Raw genomic sequence first — 26221 nt, forward strand, 5'->3', positions numbered from 1 at the left:
CCTGAGAAATCCTGCCTCCTCAGCAGTAGGAAGAAAACCACCCAGGTAGGATCAAACCCCACATCCCTGGAGCTAATCACGTACAGGACAGCAGGTGATATCAACACAACAGTTCATAAATAGTGTTCAAATAAAGGGTCAAGGAGAATATCTCTGTGCCAGTAATGGGCTGACTATGAGCTGGAAACATGTCTACACTTATATTGCTATAGGTTTGCTGTTTGTTTAGAACAAATGCCTGTTTTCTTTATCAGAAATAGCTGAATTGGTTTTTTTTTTTTTTAAATCATCCCCAGAACAGTTCATGAAAACTCAGGAACCTGCCATCACAAGGCCACAATCCCCATAAGATATTAAGAAGTTTGCAATGCAATCAACATTTAGGATCTTCTGCAAACTCAGCCATAACTTTTGGACTTTAAGATTTAATTTTTAATAACAATCAATAGCTTTTGGGGAATTTAATCAGACAGAATTGCTTTGAACGCCTCCAATTCGAGTCTTCATGTTTAAACTTATGCCAAGATCCCTTCCCATAGCTATACAGCAGACTGGCAAGTAGAGAGATACCTCTTCAGGTATTCAGATGTATTCACAGCTATTTAATGCTCCTTTGCATCAGTTAAAAATGAGTTCCCTCCTTCTGGCATCAGTTTGAAACTGCCTATTTGGTATTCTGATGGATTCATTTTTCCAGGCTACAAGAAGCACACACAGCAACCTTGACGGCTTCGTGCAGTGAATCAAACCAGCAGAGACTCCTCACAACATCGCTTGGAGGAGATCTCCCTTCTAACAGGAAGAGACAGAGCACATAGCAGCAGCAGCTTTTCATGCTTCAAGCTTCAGGTTTGGATTTTGTCAGAGTTTTGGGAAACACTGGCAATACCATACAGCTAACGAAGTAACTCAAAAGGGAACAAAGCATCTTTCATTTAAAACAGCTCTTGGTTAGAAGGGAAATAAAACATTTCCTGTATGTTCAGCTGCAACCAAGGTGCCAAGATGCAGCAGTAGATAATGGAATAGCCTGAAGGAACACATTGTTGCTGTGTCTCGGAGATATTTGCCTCCCCTTATCACTGCAGGGAACATCAGAGACAGGAGGGAATGGGGGCAGGAGAAAATCAGAACGTGATGTGAGCCAGAGCAGGAAACGTCATCTGGCATCTCTAAGACCACCCAGTATCAAGATACTGGTGGGGAAAGAATTCATAACATCCAGAAAGGACATTGCCAGGCCAGTAAAAATCCCCATTCAACGTGGCAAAACCCCAGTATGTCCCACTTTCAGAGAACAGCCCAAAGGCATTCAGTGTTTCAGAAGGTAAAGGTGAAAGTCAGCAGTGAAGTCCCAGGCTCCTACAGAAGGATTCCCTGCAGATCCCCAGCACTTTCCCATGTTTCCAGGGAAGAGGATTCCCTGACCAGAAGAATATTTAGTTGTTTGGGTTTGTCTTTTTTAACAATTGGAGACCATAAACAGTAAAATGTGACACATCAAAGAGATCCTTACCTTGGGCTAAGTGCAGGGTGCAGCCGTGGAAACCAGTTGAATTATTAAGAGAAGAGATTCAGATTGAGGTTATTTTTTCATTCATGTATAAAGCCTTTTGTGCTTCGTACTTCATAATTTCACCTAGTCAGTTCACAGCCAGATGTCAATGGTTTAAAGGTTTAGAATGAAGGAGAGATGCAATCTGTTTCTTAACAGTTTTAGGACTCAGTTTCATCAATTGCTTATAATCAAAGTTAACTGCATGGTCTCAGACTGTCCTACTGATCATTTTGAGTTACAGTCTGAATACTCATCTCATGGGTGGAAGGGAACAGGAGCAGAACTGATTCTAGCTGATAATGAGATTGATATCATAATCCCAATTCTTTAAATAACACTAGTTTACTGTAGACAAACACAGCCAGACATAAGATAGCGATGCATTTATTTAAAACCAGCAAAGTCATAGGAGTACTTTTTTCCTCTTCGCATTCCAGCTAATTTTTCAAGACTGCCCAATGCAAATCTGCCCCAACCTACATAAATACACCTCTCCACAACAATTACTAACAGCAACTGTAAATTCACCACAGTCCTCTTTCCACTTTGCTTCAGAAGTGCAGGGGAAGGGAGAGATCCAGCGCTGCTGAGGGAGAGCTGTGGGCAGAGTCACCCTGTGAGACAGACCGTGGCAGTTCTGGGCAGTGTCTGTGCTTAAAGCAGCCATTGCTCACACCTACAACATTTCAGCAGAAGCAAGTTCTGCTCTGCCAATTAAGTTTTTTTTTTCCATGTACTAAACCTCCCTTTACCTTCATGTCCAGGAGGAAGCACTCCAGTGAGTCAGAACATGGAAAGTCTCACTGTAAGTGGGACTGGCACGTGAATGGTGTTCTCTTTGAGGAGGATGCCACTGCCTCAATTAAGTCTCCTGAAACTACTGAGCAGATCACACAACTGCAGACAGACAAATCACCAAATCCTGTGCTGGAATGGCTGCAAGATCACACTACATGACAACAACCTTTAGCTACATTTCAACTGGAAGGTCGTCACAGTGACATACCAAGCACGTACTTTAAACCACATGACTAAAAGCAGTATCCAGAAAATTCTGATCACTTTTGAGGGGTTTTGCAAACATTGGCAAACAATTGTCCCTCCCACTCATAGTCATATGTCTGTGTAAGCTAAAAAGTACTACAGTAAGGAGTGAAGTTAGACAGGAGGAGAGTCGGAACTCATTTGGTCATACTAGAGATTCCTTCAAACTCACACTGCTCTATATTGGTGTAGTTGTCAGCATCCCCAGAGTCCCCTCCAGTTCTGTCTTTGAAACATGTTTGCTGGGAAGTTCTATGTCCAAAGCAGCACATAACGTGTGCATCTCCTATCACCATCACACTACTGAGCAATCCTTTAGAAATAACCACACCCATTTCCTACAGAATACGGAAAATATGTTCTTCAAGATTAAGGATCTAAAAGCTTAAGAATTAACAGAGACCTTTACACAGACTGGGGAAAATGTTCTCATTTCACATCAAAAATTTGAATTAAGTCTTCATTTTTGCCCCCAGAAATGTATAGAAAAAGGCTTTCATTTTGGCAAAGAAAAGAAACACAAAACTGAATATGCTTTTCTTGATTTTACATTTTAGTTTCTTTTCTTCCATAATTTGAACAAAAATAGAAAAAAAATCAGGATAGAATTGTTAAGCATAAAAGGAGAGAAACAGATCACAAGACAACATATGCAGTATGATAGGTTTGGGGCACAAAGCCATTTTTAAAAATCAGGTTTAACTGGCTGTAATACTGTTCTCAGGCAATTGGTCTAAAGCCCAATGTTAGGAAAGTCGAGTTTGTAGAATTTTCAGCAAAAACTATGATGAGGAAAGGACTGAAAAATATTACTGTGGATCACCGAGGATGACTCTTAAGGAATCACATACAAAATAAAAATTTCTTTTTTCTTCAAGTCACACACCAGTGTTGTGTATATTTAACCTAAAAACCAGTCACCTGCTCCTTTTGCAGTAAGAAAAATACAGATATAGAGAAAATATAGGTATAGAAACAGAATTTTATTTGATTCTAGAAAGCATCATGCAACAAGTTTTTTTCTTAATGATCCTTGCCCAGCTTTGAGATGAAAGAATAGCATTTACAAAGTAAAAGGATGCAAAAGTAAGGTTAGCACCATGGGAGGAATACTCTTCTCTTTACAACTCCATTTGATAGACAGTTATAAAAGAAAACAGAGGAAAAGAAAAAAAAAAGTCCAGGTGGCTAGATGACCTTGCATTTTTATTTTCAACATCCTAGATACTTAAATCTAAACATCAAGATGCCATGGTTCTGCTAGTATATCTAATAATTCATGTTCTGCAAAACTTGCTCTGTCCATTGAGAAGTATTCAAGAGTCAAAAGGTAATTGTCACAAAGTACCAGCTAATATGTAAGGTAAAAATTGCAGAAGTCCCAAAAAAGAAAGGAAACAAGAGAAACCAAGGTGAGGAGTTTGTCCCTCTTCCAGTCTTTTGCAGGTATGGCTATTAAGACTTGCTGCAAAGATCAAAAACTAGAAGGGATGTGTACTGGACCTGGCTGGGATGGGACAAATATCCTAACATTATCCTGTAATACCCTAGTTTCATGGGCCAAATATCAAGATGTTCTTAATCTAAACTCTCCCATTTCTTAACTACAAACAACTACAGAATTACACCAGATTTCAAATGTTTGTTTTTCTTACTTTTGTATTAATTTTCAGAATTTGCTGTGTGTGGTTCTTACTGTAAAGGTTTCCAAGACAGTGAACAGTTTTACAAACTCTCCAATCTTTCCCGAGCAGAAATTCTAATACGGGATTTAGGAGTTTTAAATGCCACATTGTTATTATTATGTGCTGTCTTCTTAAGGCAATGGAACAATTCCTTTCAAGTATCATAATTTTGCATCATAAATCTATCCTAAAATTTCCTTCACAAGCATCTATAATTACAACACGTGTAAAATTATTTAAATTTTATTAAACTATTAACCTGACTCATTTATTTGAAGAAGGGTTTGAACTACAATTATGAGGAAGAGGCACCTTTGTGTCAGTTTGGGAAATAGATCTTCTGATTAGTCCCACCTTTCAAGGTCACATGTATGGACTTTTAGCAGCAACATTGAAGCAGCCTGTAAAAACAATTGTTTTGTGTCCAAATCATAGAAAAACCATTTAATCCCAAAGCAGAGTGTGGTGTAACCCAAACCAGTTGTATTGTTCAGACTAATAACCACTAGCACTTGAACACCTATTGCAGTGAACACTGTTTTAACGTTGAACTACCCAGAGGAGCCTTCACAGCCGTGAGCGCTACATCACATCCCCACCGGGACAGGAAGGAGACTCTGAACTTTTCTTTATCTTTCTTTTATTTATGCTCAGACTTCCAGCACTGCACATCAGATAGCCAGGGCCTTAATCTGTCCTATATCAGACTGCAAAAATACAACGCGCTTTCTCCGCTGTCTTCGCATCAACAAATCACACAGTCACATCCCACAAACCCTTCACATGAGCGGTTCCTTCCTTCTGGCAAAGCATCTCTCCTCTCAAGGATTTCAGCTAATGCTTGTGGCTTATAAAAGATTAAGTGCAATCAGTTACACTGAAGATTTATAATGCGGCTCTTGATTGCATTTTCTGTGCACGCATTTACATCAGGCACACGAGTTATATAAAATAGTTTGGAGTACAAAAATATGGTTATAACATAGGAGTACCAAACAGCACAGAATTAGAACAGTTTTATTACCATAATACCAATTTATATACAGACCCCCAAATTAAGGATTTTTTCTTTTTTAAATTCTAAGTATTCTTCCCAAATTGACAACTGTAGTGTACACTCTAAAAACTGCAAATTAACAAAACAGATCTATTTTAACCCTTACATTGTCTATGCAGTCTGCACCAATCCTCTCTCTTCCACACAAAAGTGTATTATAAATAATTCTCACAAAATGTCACGTATGTTTTATTGCACATTGTACATGCCAATATTTAAAAGAAAGGCTCAAACCTTTCACTTGATAACTAGCTGTTTAAATAACTAGCATTTACTTGTGTTATGAATACTATTGCATTTTTCAGGCTCTAATCTTAACTGTTAATTTAAAAGAAAAAAAGCAGAACAGAAAATATGCCTTGAACTTTATAGCTTTTGTGAAAAAAAGAAAAAGCTTCTTTAATTCTGCTGAATTCTACTTTATAAAGTCATTAAAAACATCTGACCTAATTAAAAATGCTGTTTCGAAATTTCCACATGTTTTTCTATAAAATGATGCGTGTAGCTGCTTGTGTAATCATCTATTCCTCCTATTTTGCAGGATTAGATGTTTCTGTGCTGCATTGATGGGAAGGTTGAGTTACATATGTCCTAGTGTGAGCTACAGGAGTTGTTGTATCAGCCTCTGCTCCACTGGTCTGCACAGGGGTGGCACCTGAGGAGCCTCTGTCAGCCCTCTGGACAGGTCGGGATAAAAGGACACCGGGCACAAATGGCCACCCAGCATCAAGGCCACGTGTCATTCCGGTTAAGTGGATCTCTACACTAAGGAATATGAGTACTTCATCATTAATATGTGGGTTTATGCTATGCTGCACTAAAATACGGCTGCTAAACAAAGAGAATGATTTGTTGTATGACAGATATGTGCCAGCTGGTAAAAATGCCTCACTGGATAAAAGTCTGCGATTCGAGGGTTAAAACTCTGGCATGGACAAAAAGATTTCAAAGTTGATCGATCAAATGTTTTGCCAAGGGTTTCTAAAGCTATTTAGCCATCAACAGCTCCAGAAAGGGATAAAAATAGCAAAACCAAACAACTAAAATTGCACTATTACAAAGAAACAAGTCCATGAAAGGGAGAGTCACCAGCTGCAGTTAAGGGACGGCCACTTCAAGAAGCCGATTGTTTTTTCGCTTGCAAGTTGGGATGTTGCCGTTTTTCTGGCTGCCTTGTATGAACTTCACACACACTTTTTCTTGTTTGAACTGGACCAGGAACCTAAGAGAGGGAATAGTAAAAATTTTAGTTAAGGGCAGGAAAAAAAAAAAGACACATGAGGAGCAGAAGTCTTTTCCTGTTGGTTCTAAGCATCACTCCAAAAGATGCCATTTTCAGCTCTGTATTAATAATAAAGAGTTGGGGAATAAATTTAAAAAGCCATAGGTTATGGAATGGCAAGAATCTCCTTCAGGTAGTATCTCTTAAGTATTGCTTTTTGCCTATAACTGTGGACATTTTACAAGAAGTTAGTTTGATATTCCTTTAGAAAAAAAAGCAGTTTGAAACAGAATTTCTAATGTACCAGAAATGCAGCGAAGACTATTTCCAACTACTTCACTGTCAGCCAAAGGGACTTCTCTGTTTTCATGGAAGGAAGGTCAATACTTCTATAGCAACATTGGGAGTGCTTTTCTTCTGGTTTACATGTAATTTAGTACATCTGGTATTTTAGCACCTCTCATACGTCTAATCCTCAGTTGGCCTTTATAGGCCCCTGCTCGGCAACTGGGAAAATTCACTTCCTGCCCAGCAATCTCCAAATTTAGACATTTTTTAAATTCTAAAGTTCTGGGTAAATTAATCTGGATTTGACTCTTCACTTTTTACTGGAAGGGAAATTTCACTGAATACAGAGAATTGCCTAAAAAAACCCAAAACACAAAAAACCAACAGGCTCCTTGTGGAGCCTCTAACCTCTAACTGATCTGGATAGAGAAATTAAAAGCAATAAGCAAGGCAGTGCTGCCTCTTGGCTCACATGCAGTGGTTGCTGACCTAAAAAGTCCTTTGTAATACAGCCGATTTTCCCTTTTAGCATCCTTAAAAAGTCCTCCAGCAGAGGCCAAAAACTTCAAAGAATTTGCTCTGCAGCCGGAAACCACAAATCAAGCTGACGGCAGAGCTCAGGGGAGGAAGTGGCCTCTGCTGCGCTGAGCTGCCCTTCGGTCCTGCTTTCCTGCTGCACAGCCCAGACACTCAGATCTTGCTCAGTACTCCCAGCCATGCAGGCACCCCAAAAACGTGAGCAGCTCTTACAGCCATTGTCTCATCACCAGAGCTGCATTCTCCTACACCCACTGTTCCAATATTATACATGTGAATGGTGTGTCTCTTCCTAAACATACCCCTGCATCAACAGCATTCTTATATCAGCTCTCTTCCCAAAAAGCAGGATAATCAAAATGAGGCCACATTTTCCTCTTAATTCCTAGTTGCACTTGTGTCTAAACTCTAGATTAAACTCTAGGAGAAGAGACTCCTGCTTCACCATCAATAGAGATGGGACTCTGCAAAGCTTAAAATTACTTAGTCTGGATAAACTCAATAGCAATACACACATGAATGTTTTTAATCTGCAAGAGAAGAAACAAAAACCACATCCCAAAAAGCAAGAAAGACTCCTTGAAAGTAGGCTGTTTTCCAGACCTAAGGTAAGCAGGCACTCCAGACTAGTGCAATGCATGCTTAAACTTTGCTTTAGTTTATTCCTGTGTAGCTCCCCTTAAACTAGAAGCTTACTGGGAATAGCCACACTCTTAGAGACTGAAAAACACACACCCTTGAGCAAATTAAATGATACCTGGTAACAGAAAAAAGGAAAACGGCAGATTTTCTTTTCAAGGAAAGAGCAAAATTAGCCTTTTAATAAATCCTCAAATCTGAACAAACTGTACCCACTACCATGACTCTAGAACACACACAGTGTGGTGCAGCCAGATAGAAAGGTTCCATTTTTGCCTACAGGAAATTTACTTCACTGTTGTTAAAGGGTTCCAAATTTTCTTCTTTATTCAAAATGAATAAACCCACCAAATCAACACTGCTGAAAAGAGGGGTCACTTCACAGAACAAAAGGAGTGCATGACAACGGTGGACTAAGTGAGGGACTCTTCCTCAGCAAACTTCAGGAGTTCACACACACACACACAAACACCTTTATTCCATAGCTAAAAACACCACAAGGGCAGTTCTTATTTAAGGCCAAAATATGAAACTGTACCAAGCAGAAAGAAATACTATTTTGAGATGCAAACTTTTTATCACACAAAGCTTTTAAACAATGAAAAAAACAAAAAAAACAATAGGTTGTTTCACCTTCACAAGAGAGAAGGTAGAGCTTAATAAACCTACATTGAATTGGGGAGGGGTTTTGTATTCTGGTTTTGGTTGTTTTCAGGAGAACTTGGCACCTAGTGTCCACTCTAATCTATAAATATCTCATAGAAATTGGTGAACTTTTCAGTCACATGCAAAGCTGTTCTCTTAAATGTAGTAACTCTTGATTATTTCTACAGCAGCAGTTCTGCTTCACAGCCCTATTTGAAACTACTTTAACAAAAGCACATTTTCTGTAATGACTTTCAGGGACATAAAAGCCAAAATGAATACTATAACGAGCACACACTGAAAATTGGATCCTTCTTTACAAGTATTCTGTCAAGAGAAAAGAAGTATTAGCTACACAACAGTGTTTTGTTATTCTGACACTAGATACTTGACTTTTTAGCATGCTGCATTGAAGCAAATGTACTCTTAAACAAACAAGAAACATACTCATCAGATATCTCAATGTTGAGCTTCTGTTTGGTTTGGCTGAGAGTAGTGCGGTAAAGTTTAGTGGCCATTTCAATAAGGTGATTGCTGCTGAGCAGGAAATCTCCTTTACTGGCAGCTTCTGAACCCTGAAACAGGAAAGAAAGTAGTTAGGACTACCAAAACCTTGAGTATGATTAAATGGCAGCCAAGCAGGAAGATTTACAAGGAGTCTTCTCTTCCCAGTTTAAGGAAACAACAATCTTTTGTCCTGCAAATTAAACAGGGAATGCAGTGCAGTGTATAGGATCAAAAAGCCATTTGCTCCCAAATAATCTACAAACCAGTTGAGAAAGGTAAAAAAAATCCCTTCTGGTCCTAAAGGAGCATCATCTTCATTTGTCCTACAAAACTGTAGTGTTTCTGTCTCCCTCATCTGGATACATCACAGCAAGCTTCCAGTACGTGCAGAAAGGAACAAAAGCAAATTACCAACACCAGGCTGAGGATGATGGCAGCAGGTATGAAAAGACACTGTATATAACAGTCTTCAAATCCATTTAGGCTAGAATACAGATGCCAGCTTAATGATTTTAGCAGAGCAATGGTTACAGTGCAGTGAGGCAAATATAGCACTGAGCTAAGTTCTTTAGAACTGAGTAACAAATTAACTGTGCCTCACCCTGGACTTCTTGGCATCCCATAAAGAAGAGAGAAATATTCTACCAGTATATGTAAGGAAAACACTGGCACAAAGTACCTGAACCATATTACAAGTGGAAAACTCTGATCCTGAAGAGGCTGAAGTGAAGAATGAAGTCTGATTTTCACAGTTAAGTGATCGTTCATAATGTAATAACTGTTCTCATTTGGCTTCAGTAGCTTTAAATCAAAGTTTTTTCAGCTATGGCAAAGTTCAGTAAATTTCTAAGCCTACGAGCTAACCTGTATGATTTAATGCTACAGGATAATTAACAAACAGGTTTTACATCACTGCATGTAAAACCGTCGTCGTGGTGTGACGGAGTGGTAACCAACCTCCTTGAGGTGCACTGCAAAGAATCCATCATTTTGGGAGCTCATGGACACCTTGGTAACGTCTCCCAATGGAACCTCTGACTTGATAGTCCCAGATTTTTGGTCCGCAAGAAGAACATTATTTTTGGTTAGTAAGAAAATCCTGGACGCAGCCTGTGAAAATGCAAAAATGCAGAACATTGTCTACATGAGGAGAGAACTGGTTTTCATTAAGCACCTACTAAGACTCCAAGGAGTTCATAGAGTTAAAAAGCTTGGCCCACGTTAGCACACGTGAACATCTGATGTTCAGTAAAAGCTGCAGATCAGTTAAAATCAGGTCAAATTTATTTATGTGTCTAATTATAGATTGAGAAGCTTAGCTCATTTTGGCACATATGCTTAGGTATAAACAGTTCCTCTAATTACTAGCTTACAGCTGTAAAATTCAGAAAGTGGAACTCTGAAACTATGCAAATCGGGATAACCTAATTTTTCATGCTCTTTAATTTAAAATCTCCAGGAAAATCATCACACACTAAGTCTCTATACTGACCATTATTCACCAAAACTATGATGCAGAGCAACACAAATCATATAAGTATTTTTCAGAATTATGTTCTCCTCCCTTTATCTATTGGAATTACCCTTTAGGAGGATAAGCATTCATATTTTCAAAAGACAAATATTTTTAAAGCATGAAATGTGTGTTCCTAAATTTGTCTTAGAAAATAGTAAGAAAAAGAAATGAGAACTTAATCCACATGCAGTTTTTTCTCCTGTAAACTTTTAAATAATAAAATCTTTATTAGAATTAAGAAGTAGCTGCATTAAGCACATAGAACCATAGTTCATTAATTTTTTTTTTTTTTTCATCTTGAGAGCTGTAGCCTGTGCAAGTACAGGAAAGATACTGTCTTCATTTAATTAGTTTCTTCTAAACCAGAAAATTAACTCGGCATCAACAACAGGCAACCTAATTTCACTCCTACAAATGCATAAATGACACCTACATCTGAGAAGTTGAGATCTACTACTTCTAATATTTAGACAGATATGGTGAAAGCAATTAAATTTACTAAGGTAGAATAATACTTCCTGTTTTAATAAGTACAATTTAAATGCAAAATGTGTTCTGTGTTGGCCGAATAAAAAAGTACCCACCATATTTAACAATTCTATTCAAATTATACAAGAAACTTGCCTCTTCATTCCAAAGAGCTTTGGAAGACAGGCAAAGCTAGCAGAGTATACCACTCATAATTTTAAGAGATAATAAAATGTGATAATCAGAAGCTTGACTGACAGCGTGGACTTTGAAAAGTTAAGTTTTCTAAATACTTGAAGAAGAACAATATTTTCTAAATGTTTTTCTTTAATTGGCAAATAGAAGACCTTAGCTGAGTACAGAGACCACATTTAGTTGTGACACAATACAGTCTGTTACCAGTTGATGAGATACAATTTTTTTTTTTTGAAAAGTCACTGGAAACTACAAAACAGTATTTTAGTAATCTTCATGTAAGTTTAAAAGAGGTGGTTAAAATCACCCAATTACATAAAACCAACATTTCCAGTCCTGCACCCTTAAAAATACACATTATTTTAAAAAATCCTCAGACTATTACGAGTCTCACTTTCAGTGTATTTATAACAAAAATTATCTACCCTTCTGGATAAATCAAATCCATTTGATTACCTTCCCATTGGCTCTATTGATCTTATTCACAACTTCTGCAATAATGATCTTTTCATCCACGGCATCTGTGAGTTTTTTGTACTTGGGGTTCTCGCTGATCTCCAAGTAAGCCCCTTGGAATGGCTGCCCAACACTGCCCGAAAGAAAGGCAAAGGAAACACGAGTTAAATACGAATCTCGAGGAAGAAGCTAACCTGACACCATCACAGGCTTCATGAGGAGATGCCCCAAATATAATTTTCAATACATTTCTGGCTATACAGCCAGAAACTTCCTCAAGCTTTGGCACACCCTCTTCCAGGGGAAGTTACTTGCTGCTTCACTTTTAGTGAGGGAATAGTCTTAACAAGCCAGAAACCTCTACTCTCAATGCCCACCTTTTGTACCTGTTCACTCAGCACACTGGTGCCAGCATTAATCTGTGCCAAGCAGGCAGAGTGTGCCAGCAGAAAATAACATGGGAATTGCTGCAAAGTTGTGTGGATGTATCCCCCAGCACATGGTCCCAGGGGAAGGGAGAAAGGAGGAGGGGTAAGAAATGGCTTGTGTATTAGATACAGAATCTTATACACACTAACAGCCCAGCGATGGTGAATGAAGAGAAAGTTATCACCAAAGACAGAATAGGGTTTTTTCTTGCTCTGGAAGCATTTTCCAATTAAATGGGCCAAATTTCTTTGGATATCAGGCACATGGACATCCTTGCATATGCAGCCAACTATGATTTAAAATCACCCAGTAAGAGTCCCTGTGAAAACAGAAAATAAAACCTCAGTAGGACTGACAGAGTATTGATACTGACAGGCAGGACTTCAGTGAGACATGAACTTGCCTTCAAGATCTGCTGTTGTTTGTGAAGCATGGAGCAGCTCTTTGTCAAGATCTGCTCCACTTCCAAATCCCCCCACCTTTATACACCTTAGGGTGTTAAAGTAAGGGCTTCACTACAGGTCAAGAATTGGTGAATACAGTCGCTGCTTGCTTTGTTTGGAAGTCACTTTAAATAATCACTTTAAGTACAGTCAAAGTATTCAAGCAAAGCCCTGCCAAGACTGGAGCCCAAGAGAAACCAGTACAGTATGTGGAACAGCATTGCCTTTGCAATTGCAATCTGGCACACAGATAAATGGGAAAGAAGAGGAAGGGTACTTGAATTTTAGTACCCACAAGTCCCTCTCTCTTCTTAAATAATTATACTATACACAGAAAATTAGCCATATCCTATGAACCATTATCATACTAATTAATCAGAAATTTTATACAGTAATTTTCTCTACCCTTAGGCCTATTAAAAAAAACCCCAACAAAACAACAGTAGGAGCTAATCAGCTCTGAATACCAGACAAAAAGAGATGGAAATGTTTCTAAATGAATGCAGGGTGGGGGAAGCATTCCAACTTTCCACTATGTTGGAGCTTCAGGGTTTTTTGGTTTTTATTAATTAGCATTATGAAATCATAGTCATCAAAACAGTATATTCCCTGTGGACTTCAACCCTGATCAAACGATGACAAGTTACAACTAAAATTGAAATGAATCAACAGTTCCTCTATCATGTATACTATTTAAGAATGTCTTGGATAAAAACTACTCACATATATATATATATATATATATATATGAGTTTTAGATATAAATATAAACATAAATACAAATATAGATATAAATAATATAAATATATTTTGCTGTATATTATTTCATTGTTCAGCCTTGGTGTAAAAAGTACCAAACCAGGGATATAAATAGAATTCCTTCCTTCCCAATGAGCTCTCTGCTGATCAGATGCATACTGACTAAAACCTAAAACAACCTGCTTGTCCCTAGGAAAGTCCAAAGGCACCATCTTTCTCTTTTCCCAGCAGCATAAAAAGACATCCCAAAGCAAATAAGGAACAAACCACAAGCTAGCATATATAGCCATTAAATAAGTGATCTACTGAAGGGAAAAAAAGAGAAACATACACTGAGCCCATTACAGGAAAACAGGAAATGTCTCAATTAAAAAAATGACACAAAATAAACCCAAGGAAACACACAAACAACAAGCAGAGCTTGTCCACGCATGGAACTGTTCTCATAAACTCTTGCAGATTCCCATTTCTCCCTCTGCCGAACCTTGCTTCTCATTTAAATTGCTCCTGCTCAGCTCAAATTTCAGCTTCTACAAGAAAACTCTCTTGAGATGGACAAGATGTTTGTTTTCAAGAAAAAAATACAATTTATAAGCTCATATTCACTTAAAAAGTGTAAGCCAACTTATTTCAAGGACATCTCTCTTTTGTCAGTTTTATTGCATACCAAAAGAAGTGCATTCCTTAAATAAAATCAGATACTACTGTACTTTCTTGAGTAATGCTAGCTCTGTAGATAGCAATGACAAGAATCTGTCAGTTTTAGAGAACTCAATAATCTGAGAAACCAAAGAACTTATTTGAAGAGATTTCACATGATTAAAAAGAAAAAAAAGAAAACAGAATCTAAAATGGAAATAGAACTTTTTTTAAAGTATCCTTGCAAAAAGATATGCACCAGTGTATCTAACTGTTAAATTACCCAGTCTTCACCTTAGAGCATGATGGTGAAATGTGCTGACTTTGAACACAGGAGAGCTCCCCAGCACAGCTCATCTGGGAGGGAGTGACATTGTCACTTACAGCCTCCCAGCTCACTCTGCCTTTATCATTGCAGGAAACAGCCTGATGGAAACGAGGGGAAAGGGTTCTGCAAGTTCCCCAAACTTTTACAACGTGAACAGGTCATGGGGGGTTCAAACAACAAACCACCATGGATTCTGAACAGAAGTTCTTGGTATCACAGGATTAGTGGCTGTAACAACAGCTAAGTTTGCTTCTAACTGAGGTCAGTTTTCAGGATGATAAAGTCAAATGATGGAGGGATGTTGTCAAACAAGGAAAATACACTTTCCTGCTTAAGGTAAAATGCAAAATCTTACTTAGTTTCCCAAATCTACAGAAGGATATAGAATTTCTTGTACACTAAAGGCAGCAGAATCAGTCATTACCTGGCTGGATATAAAGCCTTCTTGTCCTTGAAAAGTTCACTTGCTTCCAGTTTTTCTTCATATATAAGCTTCTGCTGATCTGTGAACTGATCTCTGTACTTTTTACACTACAAAACAGGATATATTAAACAAACCATAAAATTATCTTTCCCAATCTCACAGCACCACAGACTAATGTTTGCTCATTGCTCAAGATGCACATTCTTTGTATGCTTCTGAAGTGACTCAGCTCCATCCTACATGCCACTGTAATAAACAGCAGAGGCAGTTTTCTCCTCACCCATTCTAGATACTTCTGAATTACACCAGAAACAATATATAGGACATCTCATGTAAGCATGTTGTACTCGAACACGAGCTTAATCTATGAGATACCAGTTATTGGAAGACTGTGCTAAAAAGCTTCACAGAAACATACATACAGTTCCACGGATTTGGAAGTTTGTATAGGCAGAGAGAAAGAAAAAAAACCATAGCTGAGAGGGTGAATTTTGCAGGCTCAGAAAGAAAAACTGTTCTTTGACAATTCACAGAAAACACAGCCCACAAGATCAGTAAAACAGTCCCATCAGCATTTGTACAGATTCTCGCTGTTCTCTCCGTCCAAAGATCCAAAACAAATTTCAGCTAACCACAGCTCCTAAGCAAAAAATTCCACCCAGCACTTCCAGCATTGGTCTAAGTCCTGGCCATGGACACAAGTATTACAAGCTATTAATTAACAGGCGGATGGCAGGAAGCAAACCTTTCCCCCTAGCCGCAGAAAGGAGTAGCCAGGATAGTTATATCCCTTGCAAGCCAAAGGCAATGACCAAAAAACATACTCCTTCCAAAGAAATAAAATTATCCTGGCTGGAATTGAAGGAAATACATCCTAAAAATAGACCCTTTGTGAACAAAACTGTTGAGAATCATGGGAAGAAGTTCTGCACAGACTGGACCAGAATGTGTCCTACCCTCCACAAATGGAAAATCCTCTTTAGTTCTTTGTGAGTTGAATCCAAGAAAAGGTAAGGCCTCGCTGGCCAGGTTTTATCTATTGGTGATAAAGAAGGCATCTTATTCTTCATTTCCAAGAAGTATTTTTGCATCTGTGATAAAATTGAAGCAAGATGTTTTATTAATGTTCAAATATCAGAGTTATTGAAGTACGCAAGGAAAAGCAGCTGCTCTGTGATTAAAAAGCACAGTTACCAAACTGCAACTCTCAGCTCTCATAAGCCAGAATATGGATTTTAAAAGCCAGGTATACTGGAAATGCAGATTTAGATATCACAGAACTGTGGCAAATACTTCATACCATTCCTACACCACCAAATACTATCACTATCCTTTCTTTACAATATCAGAATATTAATTTGTCACTTTTCCATGTGCTTATCTTGGACACTTCCTTACAAGGACTATCAAGGCCATAACACAGTTGTTGTATTTGATAGAAAATAAAAACTTAAAACACAGAAAGTGTACATGTGCTTTGTACAGATATATACATACAATTCTCTGAAGGGTAAATTCATAAATTTTTCTTCCAGCATTGGCTCTGAAGAATTTCCTGTATTCTCTACGGACCTGGAAAGTTAAACAAACCCTCAAAATTAATAAAAAGAAAGTATTTGTTTGCACAGGTATTCTTTTAAAAAGCTCTATGGTAGAAAACATTAAAACAAGCATATGTACATGCAAAGAGTTCCTGAAATAGGAACATCATCTGGTCACAGTTAAAATATGTGAAACAGACCATGGACCAAGATGTCTGAAAGATACCTCGGCTGACCTGAGTGCAATTATTTGCAAACTTAACAAGGAATTTGAAATACTTCCCTCCAAAAAGCCAAATTATTCAAATATTGTCAAATTCACAGCATGAATCTATTTTCAATAAGCTTTTGCATAAAGCTGGACTGGAAAAAGTGAGGCATCACCAGCGATGGCACAATTTTCTTGTGTCTGAAGTGACACTGATTTGATGTTAATTACAGAGTTAACTGGAGAAATTTTCAGATTTTTCTCCATTAAAATTCTTAATACACAAAGTTTTCAATAATAAAAAGGGAATTCTTTTTTTTCAGAGCACACTTCTGCATGAAAAAACTCTTTTCACACAAGCAGTCTTCATTCCGAAAGAAAAATAAGATTTTGGTGCTTGGTAAGAGCAGAAAATCAACACAAAGACTGCTTAATGTCAGCAAACTTGATATTTGCTCCCAAAATTTATTTAAAAACCAATACAATTTAAAAAAAAAATCAAAAAAGTGATCATCGAAACAATTTTTGCTGGTGACATTAACTTTTAATATGTCCTTAGAAGTGCAAGTTTCAGAGTACTTGTTTTGCCTTTTCTATCAATGTTAATCAGCATAAATCAAAATTCAGAAAAGGCAACCAGAGAAGGCCCAACTGGTTTGCAGTTTTATGTGACACCCAGGCTCACCTCAAGTCAGCCGAAACATCCCCCAACTTTTTTTGCAAACTCTGGCACAGCCTGCAACACACCTGTTATGGGTTTTGGGCAAAACCCAGGGAAAACATCGTGGCTTTGCATAATTCACCCCAGAGCAAAATTTAGTGGTTTTAGCTAACTCACTGTGTGTTGCTGGCTTCTGTGTTACCAGAATATAAAGGGAAACCCAAAGAATAAAATCCCCACCAATTTACAGAAAAAAATTTACCCTGGCACCCCCTTCTGCCTCATAGTGACTCATGCATTTTGAGATAAACCAGCATTTGGAAAGCAAGAATCTGTCATCATTTGGGGACTAAAAACACCCCACAAGTAAACAAGTTTTGCTTAATCACACATTAAGATGCATCAACAAAACTGGCAGCATTCAGCTGTCATCATTCTATGCAAATTCAGCGGATAATTTTTTCCTCCTCACTTTATAAGAAAAAAATATTCGAGTTCTTATTCACTCATTTTCTGCAAGGCTTAGTGCTCTATAATTAGAGTACATCCTTTATTAATTATTCAGGGATGGTAATTAACACACTCAAAGCCACTCCAACCACAGTCATCCCAAATCTCACCATGTTCTCATAGACTCTCCCTAATGATCTTGCTTTATATTATTCTTTGCGAGCTGCAAGGTGGGCAAATTAATTTGGAAGAAAGGGACTAATAGACATCCTATTGGTGCTGCAGGGAAGCTGCAAAGCAAGCACTGAGAAATGCAAGCTGCTCCAGAAAAGCCTAAATCTGGAAAGTAGCACAAATGCTATTAAAATCTACTCGGCATATAATCAAATAAAACCAACAAGTAACAAAATCCTCACAACTTAATGGTTTAATCTTGCCTGTTTGTATCAATTTCAATTCTTCAGCCTTGCATGTCACAGGTGAAAACACTTTGCCTTCAAACTACCTGTGGTAACAGTGATGTATTGGAATGACAGACTATGGTCTTATTCAGAAAAACCTGTGTATTTCAGGTGAGATGGAAATTGGAAATGTTGCTTATGCTATTTAACAAACTCACCAAAAACCATGCCACAGACTGCAGAGATGTATTCCTGCTGTAACGCACCCTAAAGGTTTTGGAATTATCAGTTTGCATTTAAATGCCACTGTTTGATATAAAACAGCCTCTGAGTTCTCAGGAGGGACATATCCTTGTTTTAAAATCATAAAAACAGACCTACTTTGGCAGTAGTACCCAAAGTGTGATTCTGATCTGCAGAATGACTTCTTAAAATGGCTCCTTTGTATTTTCCAGCTCTGGTTTCCATGTATGTATTGAAATGGATTTTTTTAAACACAGATGAACATGTATTATATATATGTTTTCTAACTATTTTTCCCATTTCATCACTGTCAGGATAAGTACAAGAATATGAGAGCTGAACTTTACTCTGCATTACTGAGTGAATTGTTCCTTTCATACCTCTGTAGTCTACAACAGCCCTATTAGCAGAAGTCACCCCCAGCCAAACCAAACAGATTCAGATTTCCGCAGTTCTTCGGGACTGCATCTGTGAAACTGTGTTATGTAAATCATTTGGGCACAGACCTGAAACATCTGAAGATGCCATTTTCATAGTCTATTTACAGAGCAGAACTACTTTTTTCCAGATTACAGATGTGTTTTCTTTTGCCAACCAGTCCTTGAAAGCAAGGGACGGAAAACAAAACACTTTTCCACATCTCAATTTCTCTAGGAATTCATAGCTGTCACAAGCCACAGGTAGCTGTGTGCAATGCCAGGCCCTAAAAAGGCTTCTGGATGCAACAGGACATGACCATTGGCTTTACACCATGCCCTTCTCGACACTGGGATCAGGGGTCTACTGTGAGCAGCAGTGAGAGTCAGACGCTTCCACCCTACTTCCTGTTCAAACAAGCAGAAGTCACAACCAGAAAATACATCCTTGTAATCTTTCCAGGTAGGACCTTTGCCAAGGTAGGTCAGTTTTTTTAAGTCAACAACTGTAATAGAGTCCCTTTAATCTGACTTTTGTCTGTCTCTTGAAAGCTGCGATTCCGGATATGATAAAAAAAGTCTCAATGCCTAAATGTTGCTGTGAGGCACTTTCAGCTTACGACTTTTTCAGCCAAGTCCATGACAAAGTTAAACAATGTAAAAAAAACCCACTCCTTCTAGTGAGCCCACACAACTGCTTGTTTATTAAGTGTTAGTAAGTAGTGTGCCACGCTTCATTGAGTTCATGTTGACAGATGGAGTGTTGGAGAAAGTACCTTCAGTCCAAGCCAGTAAGCCCAAATGACTGCCACAGCATGCTTACGCCTAGCCTCCTCCTTCAAGCGTTTCAACTCCCTCCGAGCCTAAAGGGTTCAGAGAGTGAACAAAAGAGACAGCCCGATGCAGACAGCACAACGACCAGGAAACGCCTCTCCCAAACCAAACAGGTTTACAACCAGGAGGGAAAGGGATGGAGCAGCAGCGCTTGACCTTTGACACCCAACATGCCCATGTGAGTTGGTGTGAAGCCACAGAGAAGGTCAAGAAAGCCTCCACTGCTGCTGAAGGGGCAAGTACAGGTGGGAATTTTGTCAGCCCTGTTATTCACTGTCAGCCTTTCCTCCTCCTCTCTTCTGTGCACACATCTCATAACTTGATCCTAATGGGAGAGCTTTCCCTGCAGTTTCGTGATCAAAACGATGTGTATGAAAATCAAGACTTAGTAAAATCTCACTATCTAGTCACTTCTTCCACTGGCAAGTGCCTGGGCAGGACAGAATCAGCTCTGAAACTACGTGTCATGGTGACTTTCCAGCACTGTAACGAGGGCTTTTATTCTGAAGGTTATTTTTTATTTTGATCTTTATGTATTTAAAAAAAAAATTCTCCAGCCTGGTAAATGATGTCTGTGTGGAATTAAGGGGCAGAGCCATCAAACCTAGTGCATTCCTCATGTACAAAGAGGTAGGCACCTTCTTACTTTTCATCAATCACTCCATTTCAGGAAAGCAATTTGAGGCATGTGTGGGCAACTTAACAGAATGTCGCATTTTAGGAGATACCAGCACATTTTTATTCAGTTATCTGATGACAACAGTCAAGGAACAGTTCCAGTATTATAGGCTCAGTCAGAGCAGCTCTAGCCCTGTATCTGCCCTTGTCAAGTTGTAAGTTATCAGACTTGTGCAGCAGCAGTTCCAGCCTGTGCCAGTCATGCTCTTCTGGTGAAGATGGAAAGGTTAATGTGCAGTGGATGTAGACTCAAACATTATGTTTCCACTCATCTGCTAGGCAGAAAAGCTCCTACTGCACAGCACTGTAAAAGCAAGAACTATGCAAAGCTAAGTATTTGTCTATCTTGTGAAAAGGAAGGAAACTGAGTACTTGAGGCTCACTCTTACTTTATTTTTTTGTTTGTGGGGTTTTTGGTAAAGCAAGAGACTTCTGATGATAACTTTTAAGAACTTTTGTTCTAACTTTTCCCCCAAGAAAAGATAAAAGATCACACCAATAAAAAGTTGTCTCTCTTATCAGAGACTAATTATTTTTCTAATCTTAATTCAATTTAGATTATTATCTTTATATACATATATATTATTATATTTAGATTATTTCTATTTAAGGAATAAGGAGACAATTTTTCACTAAATTCCTGTGAGCCAGTTGATAAAAATAACTACTAAACCATGTTAAAAATTATCCAAATCTACTAAATATTTAAATGAGGAGCTTTAACATAGTTAACACTATTGCATCCACTGGATATATCTTTTAATTCTAAGGCATATCTTAAAACTAGGAAAACAAATATCTCTTCTGAAGTATTGAGCAATTTTTTGGTGAAAGGAACTCTGATTAAAAATAAAATAAATTCTCAATGTATTGTGCTTAAACAAATGAGGAAACAGTGTGTCTGTCAAATTATATATTATATACATATTGTAAGTTACCTAAATATCAAGCTAGAACTGAAAAGTTCCAAAAACTCTCTAGTACGAAGGAAATTCTGTACGTGTTTGTTTGAATTCCCAGGGCTGCCATTTTGCTAGAAATCTAATAGATTTATATCAAAATAGCAAAGGTCAAACACAGCATTATACTCCAGATGTAATTTGAGCACATTTCTCCATTCAGTTGGCAAGGTGTTCTAACAACACACCCCCAACATAAATAACAACTGAAAAATGTTTTAAATCTAATGTATTTATGGTTTTCAACTAAATTAGGAATTTATTAATTGAAACCAATATATTTTTGGCCTCTAGTGAACAGCATTTCAAATGTTCACATAACCCACAACTACAGGCTGGGGATTAGCAAGCATCTTTCAGTGGGACTTTGCTTCTGAAAACAAACAGCTGATGCTGGAATTCCTGGGATTTTTCTAGGGCTGTAAGTTTAGAATTGCAAACTAACATCATTTTCTGCTAAAAGATCAGCTCATAAATTTGTGCTTTACTTGTACTTATTGAAATTTTTTTACTGGTTCAAATCACAGGCAGAGAATCAATTAAACCAATCATAACTAGAATTTAATGAAACTTAATAGTGTTGGTTTGAACTTGTAGATGATGACTGTCCAGGATACAGATTATATAATATGTGGTGAAAATCTCAGCTGGATCACTAACACAGTGTCACTGAAAGCACTTGTTGGGGGCGTGGGGAGGAACACAACAAAAAACCCCGACCTTGTCTCCCCCCCACAAAACATACTTTGCATATTTACATGTAGTTAAATGCATTTCCTAATTTGAGAATACTATAGTCTAGTCATTTTTAATCTAGTCTAATGGCTTGTTAGTGCAAATCTGTACTTGGTTGCCATGCAAAGAATTTCCTACTCTACAAAAAACTGGCATAAACAATGCTATCAGATTTATTAGGTGTGGCATGAATGGAAATGGAAGGAATCGATGATCATGCTCTATTATTTAAGAGTGAATTGTATTAGTCATTAATTCTTACTATGAACTAGTGATTAAATGTTGGTATTGTTGGGTAATGGAGGGGGGCACGTGATATGTGCATGAAGTACCTTATATCCAAGCCAGAAAGCCCAAATAACAGCAATAGCATGTTTATTTCTAGCCTCGTCTTTCAGTCGTCTCAGTTCCCTTCGTGCCTGTGATGCATTTGAAAACGGGATATAGAAAAGCTTAGGAAAGAAAAGGTTATTGCAAGTTCCCATTGGTGCAAGAAAGAAAGGAAGTAACGAGTCACTACAAAAGGCAAATATTAAAGCGTGTCCCTGCTTCCCAGATTGCACCAGCTATGACAGGTTAGCAGCAAAGAGAAACCAAAAAACCAGTTTAGGCAGTAAAAGCAGTGTAAGCCACTGACACTATTCCCAGATAACTATCCTGAGAGACCTTCTTCATTCTACGTAGGGACACACAAGTGCACAATTTGTTGCCATTCCTTACCTGGGTACCATGCCAATAAGCAGCAATTACTGTGGCAGCCTCATTACAACGCTTCAGATGCTTGAGTTCCCGAAGAAGTTTTCGAGCCTGTAAACAATTTAAAACATTATTTTTTACTAACTTTTTATGGTTTTTGAAATAGGGCACTGCAACTTGTAAATCTAGGCAAAACCAAAACACATTGCCTCCAAATTCCCAAGCAAAGCAAAGACATTCACAAGTGCTGCCCAGCCTAACATTTGCTGTTCCAGGGAGGATTCTGTGCTGCAAGAGTTTGGGACTGGCAGGTCAGGTGATCTTTGTTCAATGTTCAGTTTTCTCCCAGATTTGCTGCATTACCTAAGATATCTATATGTCTGCGTGCACAATGGCAACAGTATTTTTTCTCCATACAGTAAATGTCTAATCCATTTAGAGTGCAATAAAGAATAAATCACAAATAAATTGCTGGCTTTAGGTCACACTAAAGGCTGCTGTCGTATCAGGCTTTCATGCACGGTAATGCTACTGCAAAACAGCTTGTTCTCCAATGGCAAACAGAAAAGCATAACTCGAGATGATGCTTTTAACCCAGTTTTCTTCAAATAACACTCATGGGAAAAGACAGCACATCAGTAGTTAGGCTGAAAGGATTTTTTTAACCCATTTAAACAAAATAATAAAGACAAAGTAAAAATCCAGAGAAACAGCAAAGTCAAATTATGTTACCTTATTGTTGGCAAATTTTAAAGCCGCCTGGGCAGGAGAGGGCTATTTACACCAATAGCTCCTAACTGCAGCCCCTTCCCTCCCTGTCTGACAGAAAGGGAACTGACTCCAGAACTAAAGGCAGTTCTCTCTTCCCTAAGTAGAGGGGAAATCCACCTTTAGTAGGGTGAAGAAAGGTTAATAAGGAAACAGAGGAGCCCAGGGTTATTTTTTCTGAAGATGGACAGCAGTAGTTGCTTTAAGCATCATGGCTGCTCTCATGTGAGCTGTCAACCTCATTTTTACCTCTTAATAAAGCATCACTCCTTAAATATCTACTAGGATGCATGATTATCCCTTCACAAAGTACAAACCTCTCAGAGAAGAAGCGGAGTTGTGGCAAATTGAGGCCGACTACAAGCCAACAGCAATAAACTACTTTCTCAACCCAAGTACACTTTCACTCCTCCATTTAGCAGACAGAGGAGAACTGGAGACTTAACCCAAGTAACAAATTGCCCAGGCAACACAAACTCTTTATTTTAATCCTGCTTTCAATTTGACTCATCCTTTGAGAATCCTGTTAAGCATAAAATAATCGCCAACCACAACTTGTTGCTTTCAAATCAGTCCAGCACTACAGTTTTCCTAAGCCCACTGGCAGAGCCCCAGAACATCCTGCTCTGGAGCAGTTGGCCTGCCTGATTAGGTGTGCTCTAATGACCACCCTCACTCATTTACACTCCAGTCCATGTTAAGAGGCCTCCTACCTCCAAATTCCCTGGCAGAAGATGCCTCAAGGATAACCCAGTAGTTTAGTGTGGTCCCAGCATTCCACTTGCAGGGTTTGCAGGGATTTATAGTCCAGGCAACACACGCAGATACCCTGAACTCACCCCTTCTCACAGCAAACACGAGTGTTTAACAACGGCTGTGGCACAGCCACAGCTCCGTGGAGGGAAGGCATGAAGGGCAGGAGGCTCAGTGCATTTGGGATGTGTTTTCTGACCTGCTCCTCGCCTCACCGTACAGACAGCCGCAGTAGCAGGAAACTCACCTTCCACCCTCTGATGTACGACTGCACTGTAATAGCCGAACTCTTTATCTTCTGGTACCTTTTTTGTTGCTGTATTGGAAATAAGTATGTGATGCTTAGAACAGAATATTACATCTGTTAAGCACTGCATAATAAACCTTTCATTACTAACATTTGACCATATGCTTGAGGAGACAAGCACTAAATGTAAAAAGTGAACAATTTTTGACTGAGCACATCAGAGTGTACATTCTGTGTTCAACTCGAGGGGAAACAAAGCACATCAACAATGCTGCATGGACAATGTCACCCTGTTTACAGAAACACTAAGTTCATGGTCAGCAGCACAAATGCAGATTAAATGCTAACAGTAAGAGCTTTATTTGTCTTCCCCACCACCAGAGTAGCACACAAACTGTCCCAAATGCTCAGGTTTGTTGGCTAAGCTTTTTACCACCTTTTCATAAGACAAGCTGTTCCTGTTACCCATAAAATAAAATTTCCTTTTATTATACCAAGTGCTGATGATAACTCAGGAAGAGGAAAAAAACCAAAACCATGGATTCCAGAATGAGATGCTGCAGTATTATTTAAGCATGCTAAGTTGAACTATAAATTTCCTGGACAGCTGAGCATTTTCAGTTCTAAAACTCAGTTCTCCAGTAGCCTAACATTTAGTATAATACTAAATTGACAGATTTTGCAACAGGGCTTTTAGACTTGACACTCAGCCCACTCAGTGACAGTGAACATCTCTGTGAGCAAGCTGGAGAGGGTCCCCTCTGGGCCACCCTCATGCCACGGCTGCCATCTGTGTCTTGCAAGGCAACAGACAGACAAATGTCTGCATATCGTTGAGTCAAGCCTCCAGCACAAGGAGTTGCTCAAAAAAGCTTTATTCATTCCAGGGACTTCCCATGAAACCTTCCAAAGCACTGTGCCTACCAGTCATGTTGGGTGAGGAGAACGGTGCCTTCCATCCGCATGAAGAAGCTGAGGAAACCTCTCTATCACCACCAATAAAACAACTGCTGCCATGTTTCACCAGTGACCCAGTAAAGGTTCACAGTTAAGAAATCAGCAGTTCTTGGCCGTGTATTTGTTTTCATTTCCTTATATTTAAAGTTGTGCCAATTGAGCTGCATTAAGTCCATTTTAAATTCATTAAGGTTGCATGAGATCATAATGAAGCCATATGGGTACAACGCAATTCTGTAATGATGCTGTTTGTAGGAACAGGGCTTTCAATGACACAAGTTCAGAGAGAAGAGTTTTTACAGTAAAAAAGCATGCTTCAGGCATACTTTTTCCAAATCATCTATACTTCCCTCTAATTATCCAAGAGAAGTGAACCAAACACTGACGGCTTTCAAGAGGACAAACAGAAGTGCTTGTCAACTGAAAAACAGGGATTTGTCAACTCTGCAACTTGCAGTTTAAGAAGACTTTCTTTCCATATTTTATCAAGGTTTCTGATACGCTTGTGCTATTCTCTAGCAGTAACAAAACACAGCTGAGAAGTTCAAGAATGGTTTTAGAAACAAATAAATCTTTTTAACTCGTAAGTCAGTATCATTTCCTAACTGCCAAAGAATCACAGAACCATGCTGTTCAGTTTGTGGCACCAAACACCCAGTCCACAGATAGATCTGAAACTGCTTTAGGACTGACTGTATCAATAATGACACTGAATTACAAGTCTTAGGAGTTATAATTAAAATTATATGCTGCCTCCTCCCAGGCAGCATTCTTGAGTCAAAGGCAAATGTTCCAAATAAGGCAAAAACACAAAAAGGCTTAGGAATGACTGAAT

The 26221-nt window shown here is 38.5% G+C and overlaps 1 protein-coding gene across 7 annotated transcripts in view; it reads right to left on the reverse strand.

Annotated features, from left to right (window-relative positions):
* Window positions 1-3564: 3564 nt before the first annotated feature.
* The window catches only part of MYO1B (myosin IB), a 110622-nt gene continuing 87965 nt past the window's right edge, over window positions 3565-26221 (reverse strand). For 3 of the 7 annotated variants that reach the window (XM_042040494.1, XM_042040497.1, XM_042040496.1), the window contains 11 exons: window positions 24430-24498; window positions 22686-22772; window positions 22298-22384; window positions 19536-19622; window positions 16337-16411; window positions 15796-15930; window positions 14840-14946; window positions 11818-11950; window positions 10140-10292; window positions 9123-9250; window positions 3565-6566 (listed from right to left, as the gene is read on the reverse strand). In XM_042040494.1, coding sequence (XP_041896428.1) covers window positions 6443-6566; window positions 9123-9250; window positions 10140-10292; window positions 11818-11950; window positions 14840-14946; window positions 15796-15930; window positions 16337-16411; window positions 19536-19622; window positions 22298-22384; window positions 22686-22772; window positions 24430-24498 — 1185 coding nt within the window. In that variant the 3' untranslated portion in view covers window positions 3565-6442. The remainder of the gene's footprint in view (window positions 6567-9122; window positions 9251-10139; window positions 10293-11817; window positions 11951-14839; window positions 14947-15795; window positions 15931-16336; window positions 16412-19535; window positions 19623-22297; window positions 22385-22685; window positions 22773-24429; window positions 24499-26221) is intronic. The other 4 variants (XM_042040499.1, XM_042040498.1, XM_042040501.1 and 1 more) reach the window with 2 other exon arrangements.

Source organism: Corvus kubaryi, unplaced genomic scaffold (assembly GCF_017639235.1).
Source record: "Corvus kubaryi isolate FWS band 111438036 unplaced genomic scaffold, C.kubaryi_AGA036_p1.0 37396, whole genome shotgun sequence".
In the NCBI taxonomy this organism is placed as follows: Eukaryota; Metazoa; Chordata; class Aves; order Passeriformes; family Corvidae; genus Corvus; species Corvus kubaryi.